At 39.3% G+C, this 26961-nt stretch overlaps 1 protein-coding gene across 1 annotated transcript in view; it reads left to right on the top strand.

Moving 5' to 3' along the window:
- Positions 1–26961, top strand: part of LOC136863623 (KICSTOR complex protein SZT2) — an 874751-nt gene that overhangs the window by 196361 nt on the left and 651429 nt on the right. Inside the window, 3 exon segments of the mRNA XM_068226020.1 lie at positions 6039–6308; positions 15633–15747; positions 15837–16045. Coding sequence (XP_068082121.1) covers positions 6039–6308; positions 15633–15747; positions 15837–16045 — 594 coding nt within the window.

Genomic DNA, 26961 nt, shown 5'->3' on the forward strand with positions numbered 1-26961 from the left:
AGAAAGTCTGTCGCTAGTAAGCCGTTATTAGTTATTATACATGCTTTAAGTGATAAGGGTAATTGTAATGGAGAATGTTCCACACGGTCGTCTGGCTTACCATAAGGAACAGTACCACCCGCTAGGAGGAAACCACTGCCTGGTACTGAAACGGCGGTCACCTTCCACAGTGTTAATCCCATTTTCCTCCACGTCTGGTGCCTGAACAGGGCGGGTATGTCCTTCATGATTTCCTGCTTCCTTAAATGACCGTGTCTAAGACAAATGGCGGAACACTGTTGCAAACATTGAAAATGCGTTCACTCCAGACACTGAGTTTATAGCAACTCAATTCTACTCTATGAAAGAGCTGTTCAAAGGAACTGAAAATTTCTTCAGGTGTTTTTATGCTTTGTTACTATTAGTAACAATAGCGGTAATGTACTGCTACCAATTGTGATGTTTCATGTTGGTGGCTTGATTAAATATCTACATGTGATCATTGGCACGTGATAGTGACATGAAAATGCTCAAATACAGGTAGTAGTCAATTGTAGGTAATGCCAAATAAGGGCCAATGTTACAAAGATAGTACGTAAAATAAAGATTATAATATAAAGCTTTTCCCATTTTCACACCAGGCAAATGCTGGGGCTGTACCTTAATCAAGGAAACAGCCACTTCCAACTCCTAGCCCTTTCCTATCCCATCATCACCATAAGACCTATCTGTGTTTGTGCGACGTAAAGCCACTAGCAAAAAAATAATAATAAAAAAAATAGAAAGCTAGAAAAAGAGTGGAAGCTTGTGTAAAGACAGCTGGTAAGTAGACGTCCAATATGGATGGTATAGAAATATAAATTCAGTATATAAAGTTATTTTCATAAATACTTGTAAAGGATAAGGGGAAGGGAGAAACAAACCCAGGATACAAGGGTGAGCAAGATCGCAAATAGCAAGAACAACATTATAATAGCTCGGGTATAATATATACCATATTTCTCTGAATCCAAGATGACCCTGATTGCAAGACAACCTCCATTTTTTCCTCCAAAAAAATTAAATCCAGTTTAAGAACTGCTTTGTGAAATCATAATTTTATTTATAACAAATTTCAAATTTAATTTCAGAAATAAAATAAACACACACAAGTATCATCTAAATCCTGCCTACTTCCTTAATCATTTTCATTAGAGATATCTGATACTGCCTTTGAAAGATCAGGGAATTCCTATTCGTGAGCCTGCATTTGTAACACATCTCGTGTTATGGCCATTCCAACCTTGCATTTTTCATGCATATACCTCACAATTTCATCTTCGACTTCTGTAAAGTGTCTCGTGCTGCTGAATGCATTTTTTGTGCAGTACGCATTTTTTAAGCTATCTTTGGCTTCATGCTAATGCTGAACATTGGCTTTAGTTATGCCGTATTTTCTTGCGGCTGCACAATTATTCTTTATTTCTGCGTGTTTAATTACCGCTAACTTAAAAATTGACATCACAATATCGACGAGAACCCATTGAAAATTTGCTGGCAACACCTGTTCCATGAGTTTCTGCAATACGATGATCCATTGCGAAAATATTTCTGCTAACTCTAAAACTATTACTTTACTAAGCATCAGGTACAGTAGACACATTATAACTCCGTCATTGAGTAACTGTGGCCTTGCTAAGAATTCTGAGGGTCACATCCTTGCTATTACAATTCAAATTATATTTCCTATGCAGCTGGGGCTCGGAAGTACGGTACATTATGGTCGACCTTGCAATTAGCTCAAGAGACTAGGCCTAATGTTTTGATGCTATTCTGCGGATTTGAGAAACGTTTTTGTAGAGGCTAGTAGAATGTCGTCCTGTCTTCACTATTTTCTGAGAACCAGTGACATTACGCAGAGGCATTGTACAATCGACTGCCACGGCTAGTGATGTATAATAAAGACGGGGACGTTGAAAGTCTAGTTTTATGTGCGCACGCAGAGGGTGAAGGTAAGCAACGTGGTTACTGCGGTAGCTGCCAATGGTGTTCATTACTTTATGTCACAAATGCAAGACGACCTGTGATTTTTCACATGAAATTCTGTGGAAAAAACTTTGTCTTGGATTTGGAGAAATACAGTATTCTCCAATCAAATAACCTCAGCAAGTAGGAGCCGAGTAAACAGCATATGAGAGTAAAACAAAACGGGAGATATACAGTGATATCACTTTACAAATATGGAATGTAGTTACCAAACAAATGGAGTACTGGACGATCAGCGCCCATCATGAGACCCAATACAATGTACAATATTAATTAAGACTTCCCAACCATATCATTCTTTACAAATGTGTAGAAGGGGACAACTGTATATAAATTAATATACAGAATTAATATCAAATTGCTATTTCTAGAATTCAAGGAGTACCCAAGGAAAGTTAACATCAAATAGAAACAACATCAGAAAAAGAGAAGAAACAGGATGACTAAAGAAAATAGTTAGGAAAGTCCAAATATTCCAAAACACAGGGAGAAGCAAAGAAAAATCTGTGTTGAAGCTAGTTTTTAGTTACTCAGTTCATCATCCAAGGAGCAGAACAGTTCACGTCACAATTTTAGGTTAAGTAATTGAATAGATTCAACATGTCTTGGATATATGTCCATCATGAAGCATAACATAAATTTTTAGTCCAGATTTAATTACTATTTCCATAAGGGACCATGGTAAGCATGGACGAGGTATTATAAGTGATAAAAACATTGGCTTCCAGAGCGGATCAAAATAGTATTTCCTTAGGGACGATTAATTGATTTAAATTGTACATACATCGTGCTTCCATTCTCATGACAATAATCCTGGTACTCAAACATAACACTGAGACATACACCAGGAATGTAGTAATCCTCCCTCTCCAACAGGCTGGACATTGTATCCACACGATAGCAGTTCGAGTCCGTATATATACGAGTTGGAGAGAAGAGGCGGGGTGGAGAGGTTATGACACACACACACATGCAGAGGGGTGAAAGAATATGCTGAAAGCTTGTCGAACTTGTAGATACGACATTGATGATATCATCGGAAGTTTGATGAAGCAATCAGCTGACAGAAATGCTACAGTTGCTGTAGTGTTTGGAGGCAAAGCCGCCAAGAAGAAAAGGGCAGACACGATGAAATTAGGCGAATGTGAGTAGAGTAGATTTCAGTGTTGAAAATGAATTGGAGCTCTATATTTCAAAAGAATGGGCAAACACTGAGCTTACGTATTGTGGAAGCAAAGAAGGGGAACTGCAAACATCACTGAGGAAGAAAATATTTGATCATGAAAAGCCAAGACACACAGAACAATCTTAGATAAGTTAACTTTTCAGAGAAGCAGCATTACAAGATCTAATTGGTTCAACAACTCAATAAACAGTATGCAAATAAGTTTTTTCAAACAGCATACAGTATAGCAAAAAACTGCATTTCATATAACAAATACCCTGATGTAATAGATCTACAAGTAGCCAGTGGACTAGCTATGGGTATAGGCCTCCAGAGTCGTACATCAGCCACTAGTGTGATTAATTGTATTGGTTCGGAAATGCAAAAAGCAAAAATTATACAAAGAAATAGTTGCAGCTGATTCTAAAGTGTCAGTTATTATAGATGAATTGACAACAATATCATCAAAAATACTTTTAATAGTACATATCCGTGCATCTTTCAGTGGTGACGAACCAATAATATTTTTCTTTAAATTGCTATAATTGGACTCTGCTCCTTCTGAGAGTATAGTGAATTCCTTTCTTAAGTGATTGAGAGGGGATATCATATTAATTATCTCCTTTAAAAAAAATTACAGAAAGTTTGTTGTGATTTTTAGTTGTTAACTCTTCTCTACGTAGTCACCATCCACATTTATGCATTTTCCCCAGCATTTCTTGACCTTCCGAATACTGTTATTGTAGAAGTCTGCAGATTGCGCCTTAAACCACTCTTCCACTTCCCGAATGACGTCATCTGTGTTGTCAAATCGGCGACCCTGTAACAGATTTTTCATTTCTGGGAATAAGGAAAACTCACTTGGTGCGACTTCAAAGCCACATGCCCTTGTTTTCTCAATTGCAACCTGAGAGGAGTGAGCTGGTGCATTGTCAGCTAGGAGACGAACACTTCTGGAGACCATACCACTGCGTTTCTGAATCTGATAGTTTTGCAGCTTGTCCAGAATATTGCTGTATTATGCACCAGTAATGGTTTTACGCTTTTCAAGGTAATCTGTGAGGATGATTCCATGACAATCCAAAAAATACTGAGAATATGACCTTCCCTGCTGACTTTTGCACCTTTGTCTTTTTGGGGAGAGGGGAATCGGCATGCTTCCACTCCTTGCTCATGGTATTGGTGTCTGGTTCATATTGGTAGATCCAACATTCATCCATGGTTACCAGACGATCAAAAAAGTCTTTTTCATCCTGTTCCAACAGATGTTGTGAAAGGTCACGCCGTGTTTCTTTCTGGAAAGGGGTTAGCAAACTTGGAACCGATCTTGCAGACATCTTAGACATGTACAGTTCGTCATGAATAATTTTCCATACACTACCATAGCTGAGAGGAGTTTCATTCATGATCATTTGGATGGTTGATCGTCTGTCTTTCAAGATTTAACACTCCACTTTCCTCACTGCGGCCACATCATCCTTCAGTAATGGTCTTCCAGGTTTTGGCTCATCTGTAAGGGACGTGTGACCAGTTTGGAAATTTCTTTTCCACCTCACAGTAGTGTCATAAGATGGGCAATAATTTCCATAGACTGCCATCATGTCGTCTTGAATTTCCTGGGCACTATTTCCCTTCAAATGCAGGAACTTTATCATGCCACAAGCCTCGTTCTTCTCCATCTTACACTTCAGTCACTTCTGGTACTAACTGTAAAAGAAAGAAAGGACACAATGAGCTGATTTTCTAAGCATCATGCACTCAAGGTCCACTGACAGAATTTCATCAGTACAGTATACCATAACGTCTGGGTGATAATTAGAAATTGACGATACCCCTTCGTATCTTGTTGGCTGAATGGTCAGCATACTGGCCTTCGGTTCAGAGGGTCCTAGATTTGATTCCCGGCCAGATTGGGGATTTTAATCGCTTCTGATTAATTCTTCTGGCTTGGGGACTGAGTATATGGTCTGTCCCAACACTCTTCTCATCATATTCAGACAACATACCACACTACCAACCACCAAAGAAACACGCAATCGTGATTACATCCCTTCGTATAGGGTTAACGTCAGGAAGGGCAGCCGGCCGTAAAACAGGGTTAAATCCAAATGTGCTACGCCGTTTGACCCCACGGGTGTGGGAAAAAGTGGTAGCAAAAGAAGTAAGAAGAAAGATACCCCTTCGTATATTCTAATGACCTCACATTAATTTTTAGCAAAAAAAATTGATTGGTGTTTGTAGAGATGATGCAAGTTCTCCGATGGGTAAAAATCCTGTGCGCTGAAATTACTTAGTATCCTACTATTATCAAGTTCTGCCACAGTTGGAAGTTTGAAGTTATATTTAATATCACACATTCCAGAGATTGATGAAGTGCAGTGTAAGTAGATATACAGTTGGCAGTAGTGATTAAATATGGAAGTTCACTGTTGCATTTTGAAATAATGTGGGATATTTAAAACATTAAAATATTATAAAACAAAGAAACTTCAGTCAATTTAAATGGGAATAATTTTCAGACTGCGTTCCGCATTTCCAGATAGGTTTCAGACTCTGTTCCTGTGCCACTGAATCGCTGATTATAACAATCAGTACCTTCTCATTATGTTGTGCGCCTACTTTGACATTTGAGAGGTGTCTCAATTGTATATATGAGACTCAGTTTGTCTTCCTCAGGTTTGATAGAATTGATAGAAATCTGAATAAACCTTTGTTTATCATATCATCTTATAGTGTTGCATAAATGTTGGTGAGACAAACTTGCATGTGTGAGTAGTATACTTCAGTTTTAATGCTTATACATGCTAATATTTTTGTTCATTTAATGAAAGTTTACTGCATGAATACAATAATTTTTTTTTTTTACCAGCGACTTGACCAGTCCCCAGTTTGCTTCGTTTTGGCGATCTGTATGCTCACTCGACCCCGGTGTGTGGCAGAAATGGCTTCATACTCATCGCATTGGTCTAATTCTTCAGCATGACCATCCTCTTCCACGCTATCTCCACCTGCCAAACAACAACGGCCGCTTTCAAGTGGTTCAGTGCCGGCAGGCAGCAGCTGCTCTTTATTCACTTCTTAAGGACTGGAGTACATTTGTACTCATTGATAATCAAACTTATGTGAAGTTTATTTCTGGGTAAGTATGAAGAATATGTAGTACATAAAAAGTTTGTAGAGTTATTTTTAATGTTTACCAACTGTGCTGAGACTTCCTTATATTTAATTTTGCTGATCTGGTTGAATGGTAATTGGTCTTTGCCTGAAATTCTTTTTGTGTATCGCAAATATTACATGGTGTATGATGATGTTTTCAAACATGTTCCAGGTAGCAATATACTAAATAGATTGGTGCAACAGTCATATATACACACTTAATCTCCACTGTTGAATAATCCCCTCGCTGCAATTTTTAGAACAACATTTTTGGAAAGGAAGTTTTTGTATTGATATTACACTCGTTCACACATGTATGTATGGGTTTTCCTTTCTTACTAAGATATGCAAGTAATGCACAGATATATTGTCCCCTTATTGGTACCAAATTCTGATAATACTCTGAACTAGTGTGTGGATATCAGGTGTGATCAGGCCTCTGTGATTAAAATAAAGGCCTAGAATTTGGGGAACATATATAACATAATACGGACGAGGAAAGGGAAAATTACTCTACAAAAGGTAGTCGGACTATGGTCTAGAATTGATGAAGTTTATTTACAAATAATCTAAGTCAAAATATATACAAATACATGACACTGATTAAGAAAATTTTTGTTGAGTTTATAACAATTTTTGCAAGTGGAAACAACAACTTGACACAGCTACTGATTTTATGTGTCTTCACATTTGAATGAGTACTCTGTATTCCATATCTGTGCAAACATTACGGTGAAATCCTGACGTTTACGTGGCTAATCATCTTGCAGAACACCTACTGATAACATGGCTCTTAGAAAACTTTCCTGAGTGGGTCAAGGATACTACACTTCACATGCCATACCTGCCAACTTTTACAGTTTGTCCGTAAAATTTACGAAAATTGCAGCATTTTACAGTTTTATGGATGGACGGTGTCATTTTACGACTTCACGGACAAAAATTTGAAACGTTAACATTCAATAATCACCCCACTTCTGTACAGTCGATTATTTGTGTGGGTCAAAGGCAAGTCCAGGCAGGCATCGATTTTTGGTAATGAGACAAAGTCTCTCATAGTGCATTAGCACTGCCAGTGGCTCCAGGTAGCCTGCGTGGTGGCCTCCACGGTATGCATTAGCCATGTGTTTTGGTGGGTGTGCTATTTACCAACTGATGAGCCCAACTTAGCACACCGGGGTGAAACGCTGGCAACCAGGAATGAGTTAGCTGGAAAATTTATAATGTCCAATAACGGACCATTTATATTGGTATTATAAGTCCACGATAGTCGATAACTCATTCTTTGATGTGATTGGTACTTTTAACCATGTGATGTTTGTGTCATCATAGAAATTAAGTTTAAGGCCGGGATAAGAGTTCTTCCATATGAATCTTAGGTGTCGACAGGCTCTGCTCCACAAATTCTTGGTTCCGCTCCATTCGCTTGTTGTGATTTAACCCATATGTTTTGACCACGTGAGTGTTGTTCTTTGTTCACAAAGTTGGCATTCCTTGAATGTTTTGGCCTTTTAAGGTTATGACATATAGTAATGAAGTGTTTGAGTTTTTGTGTTATAATTCATGCTGCGCAGTTTGCTGTATTCTTTGGACATTAGTTCCACATGCGTGTGTGTTTTTTTACCATGTGCATATTCTTTGTCCACGAGGTTTTGCGTTGTGTTCATTTTATGGTTTAAGACTTAATGTGCTTGGACATGTTTTATTGAATTGTTTGACTGCCTTGAGTGTTTATGTTATAATTTTATGTGACATTCAGTGATCCAGGTTCATTTCGATGTTTCAGTAGATATCGAGACATTTGTTCTCGAAAATTTTCATACGCTATATTGGTATTGTAGGATTCATGAATAAATCCAACGAGAAACAGTACTTCCAAACATTTAAAGAATCATGTTCTGTTGATTTTCTCTGCATAATAAAATCAAGAAAGGGGGAGAAATTTGCCTTTTGCATGGTATGTGGGTGTGATCTCAATATTGCACATGCTGGAAGAAACAATTTAAGTAATCATGTGAAGCGCAGTAAACACGTAAGTTATGTTAAATCAAAGGAAGATAACAAGAAAATCAACACCTTTTTTGCCAAGTCTGGAAACGTTGACAGTAACTTAATTAGGGCCGAGTGTCTGTTTACTTCCTTTTCAGTGGAACACAATGTGCACTTAAGTGTGGCTGATCATCCTGGTGCTTTATTTAAGATGAAGTTTCTCGCATCAGAAGTCTCAAAGAAATATAGCTGTGGTCGTGCGAAAATGACATGCATTGTAAATAAAATGGCAAAAAAATGCATCATCTGAAGTTATTAAGTGCCTTCAGAATGGGCCATTTTCTTTGGCAATGGATGGAAGCAATGATACGAATGCCAAGTTGTGTCCACGCCAGCGTTGCAGGGGGAGAGGTGATACTCCCACGTGGCGCGTCCCAGGTGGCGGATAGGGCGGTCCTAACCGCCTTGCCGGCAGACTTGTGGGAAATGAAATACGTCTCGTGGACCAAACACACTACCCCCTGCGGGTGGGGGATGCACATGTAGAGCACACCCGCGGTATCCCCTGCCTGTTGTAAGAGGCGGTTAAAAGGGGCGACCAAGGGATGATTGAATTAGAACCATGAAACTACTTTTGATTCGTACCATCCTGCGGAGAACACCATGGGTTGCCTGTACTTGCGAGTAGTACCACTTAATTAGGTACGAAATAGGTTTGTGATTCGTAGCAGTAAAGAGGCTGGCCTGGGGGTTTCCAGTACCCGTGCTTCGTACCCATGTGAGCAACACCGCGGGTCTGGGCGTAGCCTGTGTGTTGTACCGCTATATGAGCGACCATCGGTCTGCGTTGCCTGTGATTGGTGCCCACTATGTGAGGAACACATGGGAATACCGGCGCCCGTGATTAGCCTCATCGGTTTGCGTTGGCTGTGAGTGGCGCCATTGTGTGAGAAACACCATAGGTCTGCGTTCCCTGTACGAAGTACAGTACTTGTGAGTAGTACCATCTTGTGTGGAACACTGTGAGTCTTCGCTACTTTTGATTAGTACCCCAACATGACAAATATCATGGTTCTATTTTACTCGCGACATGTACCAGTCTATGGGGCCTTAGACATGGATTTTGCACCCCTTTAGACATCAAGCATCATTATGCTTTATAAGTGGTCCCTTGGTCAGTAATACTATTATTACGATCTTTTTTTGAGTCTGATCCACTGTTTTTGTTTGTTCGTTTGTTTTTTGTTGGGTTCATGTCCATCCACTCATTCTTCACGACAGTTTTTATTTTATTCTGGTCAGTGGATGAATTTGTACTTTTTGTTATTTCATTTCGTACCATTAGGGGCCGATGACCTCGATGTTAGGCCCCTTTAAACAACAAGCATCATCATCATCAGCCAAGTTGTGTCCTATTGTTGCTACATACTATGACATTCCGCAGGAAAAAGTAGTGAGCACTGTGCTATCCATACCAGCATTAGACGGGGATTCAACAGGGCGAAACATAGGTTACCTGATGTTGTCACAGGTTAATTCTCATAATATACCAATTGAAAACTGTGTGGCCTTCTGCTCCGACAATGCTACTGTTGTGATAGGACACAAAAATGGGGTTTTAGCAGTTCTGAAGGAAATTCAACCAGGTATTGCCATTGTAGGTTGCATTTGCTACCTGATTAATCTAGCAACTAAAAAAGGTGCTAGAAGATTACCACTTAAAGTGGATGAGATCCTTGTTGATATATTTTATTTCTTAGAGAAGGGTATCAAAAGAAAAGAATGCCTTCAGAAATTTCAGAACTTGCACAATAAGGAGGCAAAAAAAATTCTGAAGCATGTATGTACTAGTGGGATCCAGTCCTTGTTTTCTTCAAGGAGGAAGTAATATTATGTATGTAAAACATTTCCACCAGCTTGGCATCTTTCATTATACCTACCTAAAAGTAAAACAAGCAAATCCGTTGAAAGAAAATATTACAAGAATTACTACTAGTTTAACATTCTAAATCCAGCATTGTCATGTACAAATTCACACAAAACTTAAGTATTTCCAGTGCTTAACACTATGGCTTACAATACTGTAGGTTGGTCTTACTACTGTCAGCAGCCCTGAAGATGGTTTTCCGTGGTTTCCCATTTTCACACCAGGCAAATGCTGGGGCTGTACCTTAATTAGGCCATGGCTGCTTCCTTCCAACTCATAGGGCTTTCCTATCCTATTGGCGCCGTAAGACCTATCTGTGTCGGTGCAGCGTAAATCTAATAGCAAAAAAAAAAAAAAAAAAACAACTAGTGTCATCCAGAGTCCTGCCAGAATTTCTACACTTTTCGATATCACTGTGCATGTACATCAGGGCTGTGCTCTAGCACTATTATTCATCCTCTATACGGTCATGTATTCAGTAGGCAGGACTGTTCTGTTGTATAAACAGCTCTTCAGTTAATTAGACCCAGTCGGATAAAAAAATTGGTCACCCCTGGAGAAATCATTACAAGCACCATTTAATACCGTGTAACTCCACCTCTGGACATGATAAGCACCTCGATTTGGTTAGGAAGTGAGTCCACAACGTTGTGCAGGTATGTCGCATCCAGGTTAAGACCCTCGCTGAGGATTTGATATTGCAGTTCCACCAAATTGCAGGGGTGCTGATGTCTGTGTTTTACCTGCAGTTCCAATATGTCCACAGATTTTCAATGGGGTTCAAGTCGGGTGATTTTGCAGGCCAGTCGAGATGTAATATGGCGGGGGAGTGTTCATAAAACCAGTCACATATGTGTCCAGCCCGATGAACTTTGCAGGCCCAATCCATGATATGAAAAGCACCCTCAAAACATCATAGACCCATCTCCGGCTTGAACCTGACCTTGCACACATCCAGGATGAAATGCTTCATTTGGCCTTCAGTGCACTCGACAACGTGCTTCATTACAATACAGGCAAAAACGTGATTCGTCAGACCACATCACATTCCACCAGTCAGCTGCTGTCCATGTTCGATGATATATATCCCATTGAAGACGCGCAGCTTTATATGTCTGTACGAGCAATGGCCTCTTGCGAGGTGACCGACCCCAAATGTTCATTACATGCAGTTCCCGTTCCAATTCTCTCTCTCTAACAGGTGGGGATGGACCTTCGTTCACTGACTGCAGCAATTCTTGTCGGGTTTGGAAGTGATTTTGATTCACAAGCGTGAAACGCTCCTCTGGTCCATCTCAGTCAGGATCTTCTTCCGACCACAATTCTGACGTCATATTTCGTGGCCACGTGTAGTACATGACTGCTTGTAGACACATTGAACAGTCCACTGCGAAACACCAGCAAATCCAGCAACTTCACGCACCGTATGGCCATGGGCACGGCCAAACATGACTGCCCCTTTTTGCCACTCTGCCACATCCTTACATCTTCCCATGTCATAGGGTATAAACTTCATGGTTCTGATCCGTATTGAATTGTAAGTACAATATAATTATTAAATTATTGCAGTAACGGTCCACGTTTCAATACTATAATATGTAATATTGTAAATTACATTAATTACGGGAGCGAAAGCTGGGTGGACTCAGGATATCTTATTCATAAGTTAGAAGTAACAGACATGAAAGTAGCAAGAATGATTGCTGGTATAAACAGGTAGGAACAATGGCAGGAGGGTACTCGGAATGAGGAGATAAAAGGCTAATTTAGGAATGAACTCGATGGATGAAGCTGTACGCATAAACCGGCTTCGGTGGTGGGGTCATGTGAGGTGAATGGAGGAGGATAGGTTACCTAGGAGAATAATGGACTTTGCTATGGAGGGTAAGAGAAGTAGAGGGAGACCAAGACGATGATGGTTAGACTCGGTTTCCAACGATTTAAAGATAAGAGGTATAGAACTAAATGAGGCCACAACACTAGTTGCAAATCGAGGATTGTGGCGACGTTTAGTAAATTCACAGAGGCTTGCAGACTGAACGCTGAAAGGCATTACAGTCTATAATGATAATGTATATATATGTATATATGTACATTAATTAATTAGGAACTAGTTTCGGCCGAGGCTGGCCATCTTCAGCCTTAATGTAAAACATCTAATAACTAAACAATTGTGTGCATGTACATTTGTTTAGTTATTAGATGTATTACATGAAGGTTGAAGATGGCCAGCCCCGGCCGAAACTAGTCCCTAATTAATTAATGTAATTTACAATATTACATATTATAGTATTGAAAGGTGGACCATTACTACTGACACAGGTGTAGAATATATTGGAAGTGGAAAGTGTTTGTAGTGGATTTTATTTGTAACATATTGTATTTGTAACTAGTAGATTACATTTCTGTAAGCAAACCCCTGTTTCGTTAATGTTGGCTTTTACTCCAAATTCTCCACTATCTAATCTGTGGTCATTTAATGGTCTTCTGCCTGACGATGCCAGCCCAGAAAAGATCCGAGCTAATTGGCACCGTGCGTGAAAGAACTCAAAGGTTTATTACGCTAAGGTCCAGCGTAATTACAACCACGGGCGAAGGCCGCACCATCTGTCTGTGGGTGACCAGGTGTTTGTTAAAACACACCCAGTCAGTAGTGCTGCGGACCATGTTATCAGTAAGTTGGCCCCCAGATTTTGAGGTCCCTGCACCATCTTAAAGTTCCTTACCCCGGTGATATTATTGGTGAGCGATCCGGAAAGTAAAAGGATCAGCAGAGTCCACCTCTCCCAGGTGAAGGTACCTTAAGTCGTGTAGGGAGGGGTAAATACCATTGTTTGTGACCATGTAGATCTAGTTGTAAGCTATTTATAAGAGTTTATTGTAAGGTAATAAGTTTTGTTGTAAGATAGTTGTAAGTAATTGTGTAGGTAAATACTTTAGGTATCCTCTAGTGCAGCGATGGTGAACCTTTTCCAACTAGTGTGCCATTTTAGGTCTGGATCATTATTTTCAACTGTCTACTGTGCAACTTGTTATTTTCGTTTGTAATGGATACAACTCTCGCCTCCACTCACCACCACCACCAGCAACTTCCATCCCTAATTCCAAATTATGTTTCATAATATATTGTATTGTAAAATACCAAATACATGTGACGTATGATGACCCAAACAAAGTAAGTAGCGCTGTAGCAAGTTTCTTCATGGGCGAAAACTTTTGTGGGAGGCCCTTCCACTGTTCAAGTGTTAAGTTCTTCAGCTTCTGGAGAGAGTATTCACCATCAACAGCACACTCGATTATCGTTAATGCTTCATCAAGTTGTACGAAATTTTTCACCCATACTTCTAAACTATCAGTATCGAACCAGTAAAAAACCCCTCATTTGTGCAATATGAGGTTTTGAAGTAAAGTGCGACAGTTTCTCCAAATCTCGAAATTGGGATAATTTCTTGGCAACTATTTATCTTACAAAGTTCACAACAATAAACAGTTACTCACTAAGAATAATTACGCGATTCTGGCAACCACACACAAGCCAAACTTCACTCATTCACTGATGTGGGTGAGCGAATGGCTCGTCGGCCGCATCTGACATTTATTTCACTTGACTTCCGGACCTATCAGTGTTGTAGTGTTGCCATAATGCACGTTCGAATGGAACTAGAATTTAGATTTTCGGTTTTTATTTCTTAAACCTGAAACACTATGACTATACGATGCACGAGATATGTATAGTTTATAGTACAAAACGTACATAAAAATTTTAATATGTGCATGTGGTGTGCCACCGAAATCGTGTTTGCGTGTCACCTATTGACACGCGTGGCATAGGTTCGCCATCCCTGCTCTAGTGTAATGGATTTAGTATTAGTTTAGGGTCACTGCTTGGAATTTATTCCCCTAACTTTCAGGCTTAGGGTAAACTCCTGTAGTTTCCTTTCACCCCCCACCATAATCTTGTCAAATGAATGGATTATAGATTGTGCTTACCCCGGGGCTAGGTGCCCTAATATCCCTGGTGTGGGAGGGGGGCCCTACTGCATAATCATTAAGCCACCCATTGAGTGACTCTACGCAAGATCTTTGAGCCCAGCAGCATAATTTTGCCTCAAGTATTCCCCTGTCTGCTGCGGTTTGGTTTATGTCACAGTGGCTGCAGTGACCCGTTTCTTCCGACGGCAACCTACAGTGCCAAGTTTGGAGGCACACTGTGTGCCTTGGGCACTACCATCTGGCACCACCATCATGTGACGAATGTCCTAATGGAGGCAGTCTGACTGGACGGTATCTCACTCATCCGTTTATTTAGTGCAAGATACCACTGGACTGCAACTTACCTAGCTACCTGGTTTGGACTGAAATTGAATGGCGGCTGGCGGCAAACGGCCGTGTCGGCAGCCACATCCACAGCGAGAACCTGGGGCCTAGCTGGGCAACCTCAATCCTGTGACTGGTCTGAAAAAGTGGTGCAAGATACTTAGTCCATAACTTGGCCAAGAAGGAGGCTTTGAACGCTGTCTTACAAGAAAGTGAGAAGATTCTGGATTACTAACAGTGGGCAGAAGGAATGAGTGTACATCCTTTTGTGGGCAGAGTAGAAATAGTCAAAGCAATTGTAAGAGGTTCAAAAGGCATTTTGAAGTGTGGTGTGACTATCCATGTGGACATTTATGTGGTATTTATTGAATACGTGGATCAATGAACACCTTTATTATTTTTGAAATTTATAGGTAAACTGTAAACTCCAGGCTACTGAAAGGACCTTTGGTGTAATGACAGTTTGTTTTTGTTTATGGTTGGAAAGTCAACTTAAAGAAAGTCATGGTTGTTTGTGAAGTGACTGTCAGGTATCTTTACTAATCTATACTATAGTGAGAACATTTCCAGAAGTGATCACCTTTCCCCCCAGTAATATTATGTTAATGGTCGAGCGTCCACTGAAACTATTTCAAATGATCCAACTAATTTGATAGGAACAATAATGAGCTCGATAGTTGCAGTCGCACCAGGCGAGTGGCATTCCCCTGAATAGATAAAAAAATGACCCTGTATATACTTCTTGAAGGTTCACAGCATGTTCGTACTAATTGAAAATGTATTGCAAAGTATTATTCTTGCTACTAAGTTAATAACATAATGTTGACAGTGTGAAGTGTGAAATTTAGGACAAATTATGTGAATGCAAGTTACAATGGAACTGTGATCATTCCTATCATTCCTGAAAATAATTCTGATTTAATTTTGCATATGTGCTCTTATTCTACTTTATCTAATTTTCTTGCCTGGGGAATTCCTTCCAAATTTCATTTGTGATTAGGTGAGGTGTCATTGATAGTAATGTACATGCTGTTGTTTAATTGATTGAAATATGCCATATCTATCGTTTTGCAGTGACAACGATAAACCTCCTACTTCATTTTACATAATCCGTGTGTCATCAAAGCCTCCATGTGTAGTGATCAACATTGCTTTCCTTGGTGGCACCCCAAGTTCTCTACGACATCAGGTAATTTTAAAGTTTGGATCCTTTATCCATGACTTCTGTTATTATGTGTTTGTTGTTGTTTTTTTAACCATCTTTTGTACTTGTTGTAGGTAGTACACCAGTTGAGAGAACGTATTGCCTATCTGAAATTCCCTCAGAGACCTTCTAATAAGGAATCGTTACCAAGAAAAGTTTCGGTTGTGAAACAGCCCACTTCCTATACACTTCCAGCAAACAACCACTCTCCAGTCTTACGGACATGGTCAGACATCAATTGTTGCATCCTTTTACGCAAGCCTGTGGAAAAAATTCTTATCAGGTATGAATCTTTGTTATTGTAAGTATTATAATGGGATGTTTACCTGTAAAATATGGTAAGTGGCCATAGCTTTACCATTTTCGATAGTTATTCTGTTGTGTGTAGGCCTTTGCTGTACGTAGGTAAATTGTAATATAGTCCTATCAAAACTGAAGTGCCTGTATGATACAGTGCTTCCATGTAGAAATTCTCTTTCATTCCTATAGTGAGTATAGCTTTTTAGGTTCATTGGTTGTTGTGGACCCGTCATTCAGAGGATAGTTTCTGTAATTGCAGGAGTAATGCCATCTAGCTGAAATGAATGGCGGCAGATGATATGAAGTACACGTCAGCTAAGAACAATAGTCTTTCTGTATAATCGTATTGTTGATAAGCTATTGAGGCTTGGGATATTGTAGGCCGTCACATTTTTTCTTCCAGCGCAGCAATATTAGAGCATTCGAGGCCGAGGCTTTCAACCCCATCTTTTTATCATTCTTCTTTTCCTTGTTTTTCGAGTGATTGTTTCTTCATGTTTTTCTTCTCAGTTTGATAGTTATTTTCATTGTCTTTCTGATCAGCAGTAGCTAATGACCATGTGGTATTGCAGCTTACGGTATAAAAAACAATCATATCAATGACCATCACCAATTAGTTTTATTACTATGGCAGTTGAACAATATTTCTACATCAGCAGTGCTCCGCTGATAGACTTTGCAATAAAAATTTAAATATGTGAATATCTCCACTGTTATAGATTGTCTGGTAAAGATTGACAGTGCAAGTGAAATTTGCTCAGTGTAGCTGTATCTTGTGCTTCGTGAATAAATAAATAAATAAATAAATAAATAAATAAATAAATAAATAAATAAATAAATAAATAAATAAATAAATAAGATATACTTTATTTAGTTGAAAATAAGACCCTCTCAATTGTAAGACCCTCCAGTGGTGCCTTGTGTAACATAAAAGAGGGGAAGTGCCAATAGCCATTACAGATTATGAGTAATGACATATAACTCACCTTATTTCTTATAGGTTAGATAAATTCTCCTGTCTTTCATACTAGCAAATCTATCAGTGATATCTTGTAAGAAATTAGGTTGTTATACTGGATCAGATAGAAATTCCCTATAAATAGCGAACTGAATTTAAGTTCCTTTCAATTTTTTAAAACTAATATACACTTAAAATGCTCACTTAAGTCACCATGTGAAATGTACAAGTTGAATTTACAAAGTTTCCAAACCCACTGCTATTCCACATGTTCTTCACATCTAATAAAAGACAGGCCCATCCGAAGAGTTTCTTAAGGAAAATACTGCCAAAAACCAAGGATACTCTCTATACCAATTACTTTTGAAATGTAATTTACAGGACTGTACACTTCCCATTATTTCCTCTTTTGTAACATTAATGGATAAATGTGGAGTAGGACGATTAAACAACAAAAAATCTCTTTTATTCTCATGCAAATGAGGAAATGGCATCTCTAAAAAATTACTCGCTACATCATTTTCAGGATTCATCTGTAGAAATTTCAAGAACTGCACACAACGCTAATATAAGTGCTACTGATAACTTGACGAAACCAACCTGTTCTTCTCACCAAGCAATAGCTAGATGCAACTGATAGTGAAGGCTGAGTGTAGCGTCTAGTGAGAGGCAACAACAGGATGTGTGCCCTTCAAGCCTGACTGTTTCCGTTTGAGAATAGGCAAAGGGAAGCTCTTGTCTCTACGCGAGGTCAATGTTCGTTACCATGGTAACCACCCTAACAGCACATGTAGTGAATTTTCAAGAAGTGGTCGAAACAAAGAGCTTTCAAGTTTGTAGCCTGATTCCCCTCACCACATGTTTGTGTGGGTGGGACCAAATCCACAATCCTGTGAATAATAGAGTAGAGCTACTGAGAGAAAGAGATGGGGAAGAAGTACAGTGTTATGCTCTAACACTTCTATGATTTGGTGGTATTTTCAAGTAGGGATTTCTGTGTCAATTTGAAATAAGATGAAAACAAAATTAATAAACAATTCCTAGAAAATAATGTAAGTGAAGAACCACTTCAGTCACTTCACCTGACCAGCCACCCTTGAGAACCTCCCAAGACTGGAGAGCCATTCAGGAGGCCTTTCTCTGGAAGGAAAACCTAGCCGCAGTGTTTTTGACCTGAAAAAGGCTTACGACACTACCTGGCGATACAGGATTCCATCCTACACCAGTAGAGATTTCGGGGAAATTTACCAACGTTTATTGAGAACTACATGTCCCTCCGGCTCTTTTGAGTCTGAGTAGAGAATGGATTTTCTCAATATCACATTCAAGGAAATGGAGTACCAAAGGGATCTGTACTGAGTGTCATACTGTTTGCAATCACCATCAATGGCATAGTTGCTGCCGCTGGGCCTGCAGTCATTCCATCGCTGTATGTAGATGATTTATCTCTACATCACAGATCCGGAAGGATGGTGGTAGCTGAGAAATTGCTACAGCAAGCCATTAATCACGTCAACAGATGGGCCCCACAACATGGTTTTCACCTCTCTTGTATACAGTACTTCTATCAACGTGTTGGCTTGTGTATCCCGAACCAGAGCTCCACTTGTGAAGCAGTGTCTTACCAGTGGTAGACACCTGTAGATTCCTGGGCCTCCATTTTGATAATTCACTAATTTGGTAGCCTCACATTCACCAGTTGAAGGTTACCTGCATGAAGAGACTTAACACGGTTAAGTTTCTCTGCGTCACTTCGTGGAAGGCTAGCTATGCATTGCTACTACGTTTCTACTCTGCTACGATTCTTTCTTATGTGGACTATGGTAGTTCGGCTCGTGTTCAGCATCAAGATCTATGCTGATCCTTTTAGATAGTATACACCATAATGGAGTTAGGCTGGTGACCGGATCTTTCCATACTCGCTGAGTCACGATTTCCATCTTTATGAAGAAGGCGGCAGCAGATACTCCTCATGTGCGCTGCCACCATTGGTGAAATACTACAACAACCAAGCTATTAGTGCCTCTTTAACACATGGGTGACGGTCCCCGAGAAATTTCGTAGTATGCTCGCCAGCGGTGGGTGACGGGCCCCGAGAAATCTCTTTTTTATTCACGACATTGTTTTTGGTCTTCCTGTGACTATTTCGGACTTGCACATTGAGTAGAATAAATCGTAGATGTATATCTGCCACTTTTCTTTTATTCACGGCCTCTTTTATTCTTTGATTTAGTTTTGAAACATCAACTTTCTTTCTGCCGGTTCAGTCAATGGAAAATTCTAAATTCCCATGGAGGGAATGTGTGTGGAGATTTATCTCCCGTATGCAGTTATCAGACTGTGCCTCTTGTAAGGGCTTCTGATAAGTTCACCTGCATACACCCTAGCGTCAGTGGGTAGGGTCCGACATATCCCACTCTGATGAGTCTAGTGTCAGACTTAAGACGAAAAGCTGGTTCAGTCAATGACAAGATTGAGCGCCCGTGGAATACGGTGTTAGCTGACGACAATACTTTAGAAGAATTATATGCTGATGATTGTTCAAATGGATATAGTGATAATGAATTAGTGGAAACTGAATGTAAGAGTGATAGTGGAAGTGATATTCAAGCCTCTACACGCCGTAATTTACCTATTATGCTTATTTATTCAAGTGACTCTGACGACAACAACGATGTAAACATTAATGATGTGTTAGTAATTGATGCTGAAGATGGTTTTGTAAAGGCAGATCCACTACTACTAGGGGCATTGGTGAGTACTCATACCAACTTTAAAGATAAAATCTGGACTGGTTTAATATTTATGTACATTTTTATAATCAAGTGCACCCTAGTATGCTTAGTAGAAAAATGTCCGGTCCACGGGGTATGTGACAAGCTCAAGCATCCGGTCAGCAATTTGTTAATACCCAATAGCCAGCGCCGCGGTGTAAGGGTAACGTGCCTGCCTCTTACCCGGAAGCCCCAGGTTTGATTTCCAGCCAGGTCAGGGATTTTTACCTGCATCTGAGGGCTGGTTCGAGGTCCATTCAGCCTAAGTGATTACAATTGAGGAGCTATCTGACGGTGAGATGGAGGCCCCGCACTAGAAAGCCAAGAATAATGGCCGAGAGGATCCGTCGTGCAGACCACACATTACCTCATAATCTGCAGGCCTTCGGGCTGAACAGCGATCGCTTGGTAGGGCATGGCCCTTCAGGGCTGTCTAAAATTGTTCAACAGTTCATTATGAGATGTCACTGATCTTGATGTCCAACCCCCCCCCCCCCTCTCTCTCATTTCAAGTTTTAAAAAGTCTTATGTCTAATTTAAATGGTGCTGTGTTTTTATAAAATTTGCATCAGTACGAAGTCTATGTTTTCTAAAAGTTTAATAATAAAGTAATACATGTCTTGATTATTTTTACATACTTTGACTTCTACAAAACAGGTGCGAGTTGTGTGTTTTAAAGGGGCAAATAAAATAAGTTTAAAATCTTCATGTAATTTGCTCGAGGTCAAGTTGTCTAAGTTTAATGCCTCCATTATCTGAAGTAAGATGGTGAAAATGTTCCCTCCTTCATATTTGCAATCTATTGGAGAATTGTGCTGTATTGGATTATCTAAACAAAAGAAAGAAAATTTTTCTGCTAGAGAATGTCTATGAAGTATGTCTTGTCTCTACTTTTGTCACTTGTGTATTTGTTGGGAGCGTGCTGTGTACTGCCTCGTGTACGACGGGGGCTAGTTCAATTTCAGTCACAACTGATCTGCATTTAGGGCAGTCGCCTAGGTTATTGTGGCAGTGGAGGGGAAAGCGGGTGGAGTAAGGGAGAGGACTTGGGGATGGGTTGAGGTAGGAGGGGGCGTGTCCTGCGGAGTCTTGGTTGTGTGTTCTTGTTTCTATTTATTAACTGTCTTTAAGTAAATTTTTTTCAAAGGAGGGATGGCAGCATTGAAAAGGATGTTTGTTTTTTCTGTTATTTTGTTAAGATTAAAATTTGGGTTGGCATATTGAACCATATTGATATAAAATTCCTCAAATATATTGAGCAAAGGGCCCTTAGAATTTATGCTTAGAATTTGCATATCGCTTTTCATGTTAGAAAATTTATGTTTATATTCTTCTATGTGTTGTCCTATGGAAGGGAAACAGTTTTATTTTACAGCTTTTGCTTGCTCATTGAACTGGTTGAAGAAACTCCTGCCATTGCATCCGATGTAACTTGTCTCACATGTATTCATTCATTATACTCCTGAGTGGTTGTATTTGTTGTTTTCGTTAATGGATTTAGTATTATGCAGGATAACCAGAAATAACCAGATAATAATGAACACATCGTTTATGAAGAGGAATAGCCATAAGATCAGCCGATATAGTTGGGATGGACAGTATGGAACACTCATCGATTTTATAATAACAGACCGAGAATGGGGAAGATACACCATGAATACGAAGATAATCCCCAGTGAAAGTATGGAAGGTGATCATAGATTATTAATTGTGGAATTAAAACAAGTAAAAGTCCCTAAAATTGTATTGAAGAAGAAACCAAAGATCAGGATTTGGGAATTGGAGGAGGAGGAAGATCAAAGAATGGCATTCCAAGATTGTATAAAAAGGAAGTTGCCTAACACGGAAATACGAAGTGGAGAAGAAGAGTGGGACAATTTAAGACAGACATTTGTGGAAGTAGCAATTGAGGTATGCGGGAAAACAAAAGCAAGGGTTAAGGGAAAGGAGACACAGTGGTGGACAGAAAAAATAAAAAAAAGAAATAAAAGAAAGCAACAAGGTGAAGAAAGAAATGGATAAGGAAAAGCAAAAAATGTATCAGAGGGATGAGAATAAGATAGAAAGGTTACATGTGGAATACAAAAGATTGAAACTACAAGTAAAGTGGAGTATCAAGGAAGAAAAGGTGAAATGTTGGGGAGAGTTTACCTACAAAATTGAGTAAGGTAGTCAAGGAAATCAGAAACTATTATACAGAGTAATAAAATCAAAAGGAATAAATAAGAAAAAATCAAGGCATTAGAGAGAGAAGATGGATCTGTAGTACACTATGAAAAGGGTCTTCAGAAGGTGATGGCAAAATATTTTGAAAAACTTTATAATGTGGATGACTGCTCAGAGGAAGAAGGAGATAAGAAAATGGAAATAATAGATGGAGAAAAAAAAGAGAACCCGATAACATGTTTGGAACTTGAAAGGGCAGTGAAAGCAATGACCAAATGTAAAGCAAGTGGAAAAGACGAATTCAATGCTGATATGATTAAGACAGCAGGAAGCATTGGACTACAGTGGCTGTACAGAGCCCTCAATGCCATATGGAAGGATGAAAGGATACCTAAAGATTGTACCACTGTTCAAAAAAGGAAATAGGAAGAAATGTGAAAAATATAGAGATATAACCCTCTTATCACATGGGCTAAAAAATGGAGAAAGTCATAGACAAAAGACTGAGAGATATAATAGAAACACAGTTAGAGGAAGAACAATATGGCTTTAGACCGAGTAGATCAGGGCCTCTCAGGGTGCATCCACCTGGTGCATGCACTGTGCACGGTGCAAAAGACGACTTCGCTTGGTTGACCAGAGTGCAGACCCCCACTCCTCGATTTGGAGCAATAGCGCTGTCTCTCTCTTTCCCCACACCTGTCTCGCTTGCTCCCCCTGTCTCCCTCTTCCTCACTTGCTCCGTAGCGCTCCAAATCCGAGCTGAGTTGAGCCGAGCTTAGCTGAGTAGCCCAGAGACGAAGCGTTGGTCCAAGCCGAGCGGGACCGATGCACTGTGTACATGAACTCTGCGCCGCTGTTTGCACGCGTGAGATTTTGGGCGTTTGAGAGGCCCTGGAGTTTTTCAACAATAGACTTGATATTTACAGTGCAAACGATAATTGAAAAACATCTGGAAAGGAACAAGGAAATCTTCTTCATATTTTTGGATTTTGAAAAAGCTTATGATACAGTTAAGAGAAAACATGTATGGGAATGCCTACTGAAAAGGAATGTACCAAAATCATTAATTAACAAGATAAAAATGTTGTAACTTGAGAGTAAAAGCAGTGTACAAGTGGGGAGTGGTGACTCTGAAACATTTCATACAAACAAATGGTCTCAAGCAAGGAAGTGCACTGTCGCCATTGTTGTTAATATATTGATGGATGAAATCATAAAACGTGTAAAACAGATTATCAGTCATGATGAAGTTAATGCGTTGGTATTTGCAGATGATGTGGTCATTTGGGGAAAGGGAGAAAAGGAAGTACAAAGGAAACAACATTTAAAATGAAAATCTGAAGGATTTTGGAATGGTAATTAGTAAAAAGAAAACTGTAGTCATGCACTGTGGAAAAGACAAAAGAGAAGCCAAGTGAACATAGACAGAACGGTTAGAGAATGCAGAACAGTTTACATATCTGGGTAGCATTATTAATGGAAGTAATGAAATCAACCCTCAAATTAATAACAGACTAAGTAAAGGTACAACATTTTATCATCAAGTCAGAGAGCTTTTATGGGATGATATAGTACCCAAGAAAACGAAATTAACATTATATAAACAGTATTTCATACCAATTGTAAAATACAGACTAGAAACACTGGTAACACTAATAAGAGACAAGATAGTAGGATCCAAGCAGTAGAAATGAAATTTTTGAGAACATGGGTTAAAAAGACAAGAAGAGATAGAATTCAAAATATTAAAATCAGAGAAGAGCTAAATATAGAACCATTAGTACAGAACATACAGAAAGCAAGACTGAGATGATTCGGACATGTAAAAAGAATGGGAATGGAACAGGTAGCAAGAAGGGAATTGGAAAGAGAAGTTAAGGGAAAGAGACCAGTTGGAAGACCGAGGGGAAGGTGGATGGATCAGATTTGGAAGGGCATTAGAGAAGCTGGATTGGTTGTGGTGGAAGTAATGGAGCAGGAAAAGTGGAAGTACAGAAAAGAGTGGAGGAGACTTGTTAACCACACCTGGGTGACTGGAGTGGGACATTGATGATGATGATGATGATGATGATGGTGGTGGTGGTGGTGGTGGTGGTTGTGGTGGTGGTGGTGGTGGTGGTGGTGGTGGTGGTGGTGGTGGTGATTATGATGATGATGGTCATTATTGCAAGAAATTTTAAAGACTATTCTTAAATTACGTCCTTTAAAGATGTTGGTTATGGGATGGATATTGGCATTGTCAAAAGTGAAAATTACGTAGCCTTCCTTTGATTTGTTTTCTTTGATTAAGTTTGATTTTGGCTGATGTTTTATTTTTTGGATGATTTTATTGATGAGTTCTCTGTTGCATGTGTTACAGATGGTTGTTTTGTATTGAAAAGGAGAATTATATAAATACTTTTTATTTGTAAAGCGATTCTTTGTTGTATCCATTTTGTTTAGCTCTTTCATGGATTAAGTTTTGTTCTTTCTTTAGATCTTTGTGAGATAGGGGTATATTGAAAGTTCTGTATATCATGCTGTTTGTAGGCTGATTTCTTATGGGCGTTGGGATGAGTGGAATCTTGTTTTATTGTGTTTGATGTTTGCGTGGGTTTTCTGTATATTTTATACGTTAGGTAATCTTCATTCCTGGTGACAGATATGTCTAGATAATTTTGAAGTGTGGTCTATTTCGGTCTCCATTGTGAATTTTATATATATGTTCAAGATACACTCCAACAATGTGAGTGTTTTAGAATAATTAATTTTGTTGGATAATCAAGTGATGATAGCGATAGCCGGTGTTGTTGGGTGGATGGTTAGCGTGTTGGACACATAACTCAAAGATTGTGGGTTCGATTCCAGCCAAGGTCGATGTATTTGCTCGATAGCAAAAACATAACGTGCTATGTTAAACAGGATACTAGAGCACTAGGACATTCCCATGTAACAAACTTTAATTGGGCAATGCACCAACACCCGCAGTCCAAATCCTGCCCCCAGGTATCGTAACTGTGGCTGTGCCTACATAAGATGTTGGCTGGAAACATGCATGAGGAGGACATTTGAGGCTATTGGTATCAAAAGGAGCAATCTCCACTTTTCGTTGGATATTAGTTACTGATACTGTTGTATTGTATTAACAGCCATCTATAAAACTATGTAGTTTGTCTCTGCCATCTGTTGGTATCAAATGGGACAATCTCCGGAACTACCAATCAGCTCTTTCTGCTCACGTCATATGAGTGCTGCTATATTGGTTCAATTGAGTTATAAATTGAGACTCTCTTGCTTATGCGTTCCTATTTTTCGGTTTTAGAGTTATACTGGAGGTATTTTCGGTGTTTTGAAAGTATATGAACGTGAACGAACATATTATATTACCAAAACAAACCGTAGTCTTCTTCAGTGTGTTCTGTGATGAACATGCTACTGCAAAACGTGACACCTGTGTCACCCACAAAAGCAAGGAAACGGACCCATGATCAGAGGAAATGGAAATCAGTTGTTGCAAAAAAGTGAGGTAATAACATTCAGTCAGTAAATATTTTTTTTACCGGGTAGAAATTCGATTGGGAAATGGACTTATATACTCTTGTATAGTCAATATCTATATGAATTGATCATAACCTCATTATTTTATCCATTAATAACGCATTGTTATCCATTCATTGAAAATCGTTTGAATTTCGACATTGAAAAATTTCTGCACAATGTGATGTTTAAAAGAGAACTAATTTACTTTCATTTTTTCCTAAATAGGTATGCCCTGAAGGATATGCCTACACCACCTACATGTAAAGATAATCACATAACAAAAGCATTGAAATGTGGCACATTATCCATGAATGAAATAAAGCTGTTCCATGAACAGTACCACTGCAATAAAACTTACAGTGCTCAAAATGTGTTTATTTGTAAGTAAATTGAAATCGTACCTGTGCAGAGGAACTTGTGAAAATTTAAATTTATAATTCCACCTTTACAATACTGTAATTGTCTTTATTGAAAAGACTTCATTAGACTATATTCATGATACATGTTTTGTCCTCTTTTAGGACATCTTCAGTCACACATACAAACATTGAAAATAAGGTGAGGACACGTTGAAATAAGTAAATGAAAAGTCTTTAAACCGTGTGACACGGTGTGTTGTTGTCTTGTCAATCTTGAATGTTAAAATGGTGCAGCATGAACATAATATGAAGCATGAAGTCCAGTTAAAACACAGATTAAAATGTTGTTATATGCATAGAATTGGCCAGTTATAAAACAACATGAGTGGTTATGCGAATAAAATTATATGCATACTATACATTAAAATAGCTTCCTCGATGAGATAAAGAAGGTGGAGTTATGTTGATGATGCAAGTTGAACTTGATTGTGTGTTGACAATATGGGCCTAAGAGAGAAAAAAATGTGAATGAACTAATGAAAAAATTCAATTGAAATGTAAACTGAGTGCCCATCAGGTCACTCACCTTCTTGCCCGTCCTGCATCGACCACTCCACCTGAAATGTTAAAGCTAACTGAGTGTCGTCCTCGAAGGTCGTTGAGGACTGACTAGGAGGTGAGGTTGAGGGGAGTTTGATGTTAGGGGAGAGGTGTTAGGTAAAGCATTACTCACGCGCCTTCGTGTAAGGAATTTAATTATTACCTCCTCGAAAATATTGATTTCCTCCGATATTTCATTCGGATTATAAATTGGGTTGCATTTTTTATCAATATTTATAAAATATACTTTATATGGATAGACGGACGGACGGACGGACAGGTTTGGCTCGCCAGGTGCAGGTATTTTGATTTGACGCCCTAGGCGACCTGCGTGTCATGATGAGGATGAAATATGATGAAGACAGCACATATACCCCGCTCCTGTGTCAGCAAAATTAACCAATGATGGTTAAAATTCCCGACCCTGCCGGGAATCGAACCCGGGACCCCTGTGACCAAAGGCCAGCACGCTAACCATTTAGCCATGGAGCCGGACATAATTGGCACTTATTATATCACA

Source organism: Anabrus simplex, chromosome 2 (assembly GCF_040414725.1).
Source record: "Anabrus simplex isolate iqAnaSimp1 chromosome 2, ASM4041472v1, whole genome shotgun sequence".
Classification (NCBI taxonomy): Eukaryota; Metazoa; Arthropoda; class Insecta; order Orthoptera; family Tettigoniidae; genus Anabrus; species Anabrus simplex.